General features: G+C 49.9%; 1 protein-coding gene across 2 annotated transcripts in view; it reads right to left on the bottom strand.

Annotated features, from left to right (window-relative positions):
- Nucleotides 1-231: 231 nt before the first annotated feature.
- LOC116937872 (diacylglycerol O-acyltransferase 2-like) overlaps nt 232-7,169 on the bottom strand; it is a 60,473-nt gene continuing 53,535 nt past the window's right edge. For both annotated transcript variants that reach the window (XM_076064712.1, XM_076064713.1), the window contains 2 exons: nt 6,949-7,151; nt 232-6,038 (listed from right to left, as the gene is read on the bottom strand). In XM_076064712.1, coding sequence (XP_075920827.1) covers nt 5,884-6,038; nt 6,949-7,151 — 358 coding nt within the window. In that variant the 3' untranslated portion in view covers nt 232-5,883. The remainder of the gene's footprint in view (nt 6,039-6,948; nt 7,152-7,169) is intronic.

Genomic DNA, 7,169 nt, shown 5'->3' with positions numbered 1-7,169 from the left:
TATTTAAAATAAAATAAAAATTCACTAACACCATAGGATGGACTTTATTTTTTTACAAGAATGTCTAAGAGTGTATTGTATCACATTGCTCTGCTTTGACTTTTTGTTTTAAACATTTCTTGATTCATTGTATGCAATGGCAGAGATTAGGGATTAATGGAGTACATAACCACGATCGTACGAACAGAAATCTATGCATTGATTTATTGGAAGGCAAGTCCACATTGTGGCCAAGGTTTAGCAAATTATTATTTTTATTTACATAGCATACTAAACAATCATTTTTTTATAGCAACATATCGAGGGGGGGGGGCATTTTTAGCATATTTGAATATTGGGGGTGTGTGTGTGTGTGTCACAATTTATATTATAATTACGGCCTTGACGTGGTCCATAGCAGGGGCTCGAACCGTGGTGGTGTGTGGTGTGGTGGTGTGCTGGATTCGCGTAGCCTCGACGTTGCATTCGCTGTGCATTGAAACGCGGTTCTGGAATAGCTCACTGGAAGTTGTTCATCATTATCAAGGATTTCTTTTTTTTGGGGGGTGGGGGGGGGAGATCGCGTAAGGTTGAATGTGTCGTGAATCTCCACCACCCGACAGCCACTAAGGTTTGTAACGTACACAAGATGCGGAAATTCGTTGCTGGTATCGTGTATAGTAGTGTGTAGTGTAGTGTATAGTAATGTAGTGTATAGTGTAGTGTATAATGTAGTGTAGTGTATAGTGTATAGTAGTGGGTACAGTAGTATAGTGTATAGTAGTGTAGTGTATAGTAGTATATAGTAGTGTAGTGTATAATAGTGTAGTGTATAATAGTGTAGTGTATAATAGTGTAGTGTATAATAGTGTAGTGTATAATAGTGTAGTGTATAATAGTGTAGTGTATAATAGTGTAGTGTATAGTAGTGTAGTGTATAGTAGTGTAGTGTATAGTAGTGTAGTGTATAGTAGTGTATAGTAGTGTAGTGTATAGTAGTGTAGTGTATAGTAGTGTAGTGTATAATAGTGTAGTGTATAATAGTGTACTGTATAGTAGTGCATAGTGTATAGTAGTGTATAGTGTATAGTAGTGTATAGTAGTGTATAGTGTATAGTAGTGTATAGTGTATAGTAGTGTAGTGTATAGTAGTGTAGTGTATAGTAGTGTAGTGTATAGTAGTGTAGTGTATAGTACTGTAGTGTATAGTAGTGTAGTGTATAATGTATTTAGTGTATAGTAGTGTATAGTGTAGTGTATAGTAGTGTATAGTGTAGTGTATAGCAGTGTATAGTAGTGTAGTGTATAGTAGTGTATAGTAGTGTAGTGTATAGTGTAGTGTATAGTATATAGCAGTGTTGGCTGGTGGAGGGGTTACGACACATTCACTCACGCTCAAAGTTACCCACATTTTACCACCCCTCCCCTCCCTTATTCACAGAAGTCCAGTCTGGGCACGTGTTCAAGAAGTAAAAACGACGACAGAGTCACGTGACGATGCAGCAGTGGCTACCCGTCCAACCGAGAGGGTCGCCGCTTTTTGAATGCGCTGCAGCGGCCGTCTGGAACGCTCTCTTCCTCGCCGACATTAGGAAGCCAGAATAGGGATCTTCATCCGTACTCGAGGCATCCGATGAGCTATGAAGCGCTTTTTTTATTCTCTGCACGGGGGTCAGAACCCAGTGGGAACTAGGCACTTTCAAATCGGCATCTCGAATGACAAACTCGTTCGGTGAGGACTGCCGCTCCGTTTAGCGCGGTTGGCTAACGTACGGTGTGAAAGAAGTTCAACATACTGCACGCAAGTACAGGACAACACAATGCTGCCACAGTGCCGGTTCGACTCGACCTCCGGGCGCGGCAGGTGACGAATCAATAGTTCAAGATTGTTAAATATCCCCCTCCCTATCACCCCGTCCCACCCAGCAGCTTCACGGCACTCAAGTCTATGATCGGCAAAGACACTTCTGAGGGTCATGATCGTGATTTATGATCGTTGATCATGATCGTGATTTATGATCGTTGATCATGATCGTGATTTATGATCGTGATTTATGATAGTAATTTATGATCGTTGATCATGATCATGATTTATGATCGTTGATCATGATCGTAATTTGTGATCGTTGATCATGATAGTAATTTGTGATCGTTGATCGTGATCGTGATTTATGATCGTTGATCATGATCGTGATTTATGATCGTAATTTATGATCGTTGATCATTTTCGTGATTCATGCTCATTGATCATGATCGTGATTCATGCTCGTTGATCGTGATTTATGATCGTTGATCATGATCGTGATTCATGCTCGATGATCATGATCGTGATTCATGATCGTTGATCATGATCATCTCCGGAACCTCAGGACGCACGCCCCAACAGGATGCTCGAGCCGGCGACTTCTTGCCCCTTTGCGAGACTTGAGACAAGCGGCGGTGATGCTGGACGTGGTGTGCCGGGACTGTGTGCAGGAGGAAGGGTCCGAGTTCCAGCCCCACGATTGTCCGAACCGGTCCCTGGGTCGCCTCGGCCTCAAACGAGTGACCCGGTGCAGTGCGGTGCCGTAGTGAACATCGCCACTCGGGGAGACAAAGGCGGCCGGGCGTGGTTGCTGGCCACCCACCCACCCACCTCGTGCGCCGTGCCGGCCTTCGTAGCTGCTGCTACTCGCTAACAGCACTTGCCCCTGCAGTCTGTTGCAGGCTACACGGGGGAGCTTTGTCTTTGTGCGGCGACAGAAGAGCAGCAGAGAGAGATTGGAGTCGTCTCTTTTGGGGTGTGGGGGAGGGGTCTTTGTTGTTGTTCTGGTTGTTGTTGTTGTTGTTGTTCTGGTTGTTGTTGTTGTTCTGGTTGTTGTTGTTGTTGACTTTCATTTCACAATCTGCACGGTGTCACTGTGTGTGTCACTGTGTGTGTCACTGTGTGTGTCACTGTGTCACTATGTGTGTCACTGTGTCACTGTGTGTGTCACTGTGTGTGTCACTGTGTCACTGTGTGTGTCACTGTGTGTGTCGCTGTGTGTGTCACTGTGTGTGTCACTGTGTCACTGTGTGTGTCACTGTGTCACTCTGAGTGACACTGTGTCACTGTGTTTGTCACTGTGTGTGTCACTGTGTCACTGTGTGTGTCACTGTGTTACTATGTGTGTCACTGTGTGTGTGTCACTGTGTGTCACTGTGTGTGTCACTATGTGTGTCACTATGTGTGTCACTGTGTGTGTCACTGTGTGTGTCACTATGTGTGTCACTGTGTGTGTCACTGTGTGTGTCACTGTGTGTGTCACTGTGTGTGTCACTGTGCCACTGTGTCTCACTGTGTGTGTCACTATGTGTGTCACTGTGTCAGTCACTGTGTCACTATGTGTGTCACTGTGTCACTGTGTGTGTCACTGTGTCACTGTGTGTGTCACTGTGCCACTGTGTCACTGTGTGTGTCACTGTGTGTGTCACTGTGTCACTATGTGTGTCACTGTGTCACTGTGTGTGTCACTGTGTGTGTCACTGTGTCACTATGTGTGTCACTGTGTGTGTCACTGTGTCACTATGTCACTATGTGTGTCACTGTGTCACTGTGTGTGTCACTGTGTCACTATGTCACTATGTGTGTCACTGTGTCACTGTGTGTGTCACTGTGTGTGTCACTGTGTCACTCTGTGTGTCACTGTGTCACTGTGTGTGTCACTATGTGTGTCACTGTGTCACTGTGTGTGTCACTGTGTCACTATGTCACTGTGTCACTATGTGTGTCACTGTGTGTGTCACTATGTCACTGTGTCACTATGTGTGTCACTGTGTGTGTCACTATGTCACTATGTGTGTCACTGTGTCACTATGTGTGTCACTGTGTCACTATGTGTGTCACTGTGTCACTGTGTGTGTCACTGTGTGTGTCACTGTGTCACTGTGTATGTCACTATGTGTGTCACTGTGTGTGTGTCAATGTGTCACTGTGTGTGTCACTGTGTGTGTCACTGTGTCACTGTGTCACTGTGTGTGTCACTATGTGTCACTGTGTTTGTCACTGTGTGTGTCACTGTGTCACTGTGTGTGTCACTGTGTCACTGTGTGTCACTGTGTCACTATGTGTGTCACTGTGTCACTATGTGTGTCACTGTCACTATGTGTGTGTCACTGTGTGTGTCACTGTGTCACTGTGTGTCAATGTGTCACTATGTGTGTCAATGTGTGTGTCACTGTGCCACTCTGAGTGACGCTCACAACAACGAGCGGAGCGCCGGGTGGCTAAAGCATAGCAGATTGGCACAGTAGGGGGCACAGGTGGTGCATCAGCGAGTCATCTCAGTCAGTCGACCCGTGGCACCTGGGTCTGCCCCGTGACCTCCTGCCAGCGGGCGTTCGACACTTCACGTGGCCTCAGGGTGCACATAGCCTGGCACAAGCGTCGTGGTGACGTCACCGCCACTTAGTGGCGAATGGCGGTTGTTGTTGTTGTTGTATGTGTGTGTGCGTGTGTGTGTCACTGTGAGTGTCACTGTGAGTGTCACTGTGAGTGTCACTGTGTGAGTGTCACTGAGTGTGTCACTGTGTGTGTCACTGTGTGTGTCACTGAGTGTGTCACTGTGTGTGTGTCACTGTGTGTGTGTCACTGTGTGTGTCACTGTGTTTGTCACTGTGAGTGTCACTGTGTGTGTGTCACTGTGTGTGTGTCACTGTGTGTGTCACTGAGTGTGTCACTGTGAGTGTCACTGTGAGTGTCACTGAGTGTGTCACTGTGAGTGTCACTGTGTCACTGTGTGTGGCACTGTGTGTGTGTCACTGTGTGTGTCACTGTGTCACTGTGTGTGTCACTGTGTCAGTCACTGTGTCACTGTGTGTATCACTGTGTCACTGTGTTTGTCACTGTGTGAGTTCCACTGTTTCACTGTGTCACTGTGTGTCACTGTATGTGTCACTGTGTATGTGTCACTGTTTGTGTCACTGTGTGTGTGTCACTGTGTGTGTGTCACTGTGTGTGTGTCACTGAGTGTCACTGTGTGTGTCACTGTGTGTGTCACTGTGTGTGTGTCACTGTGTGTGTCACTGTGTATGTCACTGTGTATGTCACTGTGTGTGTCACTGTGTGTGTCACTGAGTGTGTGTCACTGTGTGTGTGTCACTGTGTGTGGCACTGTGTGTGGCACTGTGTGTGGCACTGTGTCACTGTGTGTGTCACTGTGTGTGTCACTGTGTCACTGTGTCACTGTGTGTGTCACTGTGTGTGTCACTGTGTATATCACTGTGTCACTGTTTGTGTCACTGTGTCACTGTGTGTGTGTCACTGTGTGTGTGTCACTGTGTGTGTGTGTCACTGTGTGTGGCACTGTGTGTGTCACTGTGTCACTGTGTGTGTCACTGTGTATATCACTGTGTCACTGTTTGTGTCACTGTGTCACTGTGTGTGTGTCACTGTGTGTGTGTCACTGTGTGTGTGTGTCACTGTGTGTGTGTGGCACTGTGTGTGGCACTGTGTGTGGCACTGTGTGTGTCACTGTGTCACTGTGTGTGTCACTGTGTATATCACTGTGTCACTGTTTGTGTCACTGTGTCACTGTGTTTGTGTGTGTCACTGTGTGTTTGTCACTGTGTGTGTGTCACTGTGTGTGTGTGTCACTGTGTTTGTCACTGTGTGTGTGTCACTATGTGTGTCACTGTGTGTGTGTCACTGTGTGTGTGTCACTGTGTGTGTGTGTCACTGTGTTTGTCACTGTGTTTGTGTGTGTCACTGTGTGTGTGTCACTGTGTGTGTGTCACTGTGTGTGTGTGTCACTGTGTGTGTGTGTGTCACTGTGTGTGTCACTGTGTGTGTGTGTGTCACTGTGTGTGTGTCACTGTGTGTGTGTCACTGTGTGTGTCACTGTGTGTGTGTGTGTCACTGTGTGTGTGTCACTGTGTGTGTGTGTGTCACTGGATGATGAGATTGTCACTCTCGGCGAGGCCGTAGGCCACCTTGTGCGCGTTGAACACCCGCTGCAGGCCGCTCACGTACAGCGCGTGGTAGCGGTCCACCTCCTCTGCCGTGGGCTCTGGGATGTGGGGGACCGTGATGGGCTCCCCCACTGGGGGGCAGGGGGGGCAGAGGGGGGGCAGGGGGGGGGCAGGGGGGTGGCGGTGATGGGAGGCGGGAGAAGGAACATTGGTTTAAGAGGGTTTGTGAGTGGGAGTTTCAGTGGGTGGGTGAGTGGATGAATGGGTGGGTGAGTGAGTTGGTGAGTGGATGGGTGAGTGGATGGGTGAGTGGATGGGTGAGTGGATGGGTGAGTAGGTGGGTGGGAGAATAGGTGGATGGGTGGGTGAGTGCGTGGGTGAATTGGTGGGTAGGTAGGTGTATATGTGGGCGATTCGATGGGTGGGTAAGTAGGTGAGTGGGCGGGTGAGTGAATGGGTGGGTGGGTTGGTGGATGTGTGGGTGAGTAGGCGAGTGGGTGGGTGGGTGGCTGGGTGAGTTGGTGGGTGGCTGGGTGAGTTGGTGGATGTATGGGCGAGTGGGCGAGTGGGTGAATGGGTGGGTGGGTTGGTGGATGTGTGGGTGAGTAGGCGAGTGGGTGGGTGGGTGGCTGGGTGAGTTGGTGGGTGGCTGGGTGAGTTGGTGGATGTATGGGCGAGTGGGCGAGTGGGTGGGTGGGTGGCTGGGTGAGTTGGTGGGTGGCTGGGTGAGTTGGTGGGTGGCTGGGTGAGTTAGTGGATGTGTGGGCGAGTGGGCGAGTGGGCGAGTGGGTGAGTGCGTGGGTGGCTGGGTGAGTGGGCGAGTGGGTGGCTGGGTGAGTTGGTGGGTGGCTGGGTGAGTTGGTGGATGCGTGGGCGAGTGGGTGAGTGGGTGGGTGGCTGGGCGAGTTGTTGGATGTGTGGGCTAGTTGGTGGATGTGTGGGCGAGTGGGCGAGTGAGTGAGTGGTTGGGTGAATGTGTGGGCGAGCGGGTGAGCAGGCCGAGCGAGCGAGCGAGCGAGGGGTCGTTTCGGCACCACTCACCCACGGTGAGGATGGGCGTGGGCAGGGGCAGGACCCCCCACGAGTCGGGGTTGAGGACCGCCCTGCCGTGGAAGATGCACGGCGCGAACCCCATGGCCTTCTGGAAGGCCACCTGGGCTCGGCGCTTCCACGTCCCCTCGGCGAACACCAGCTGCTTGAAGGTGGCCCCCTCGCCAAACGAGTACACGGGAACCAGGTCAGCCCTGACGGGGGAGCGGGGG

This window comes from Petromyzon marinus, unplaced genomic scaffold (assembly GCF_048934315.1).
Source record: "Petromyzon marinus isolate PM22_M1 ecotype Great Lakes invasive population unplaced genomic scaffold, UKy_Petmar_22M1.pri1.0 PM_Scaffold_62, whole genome shotgun sequence".
Classification (NCBI taxonomy): domain Eukaryota; kingdom Metazoa; phylum Chordata; class Hyperoartia; order Petromyzontiformes; family Petromyzontidae; genus Petromyzon; species Petromyzon marinus.
The sequence above is the reverse complement of the archived record's forward strand: the minus strand, read 5'-3'. Positions and strand labels throughout refer to the sequence as shown.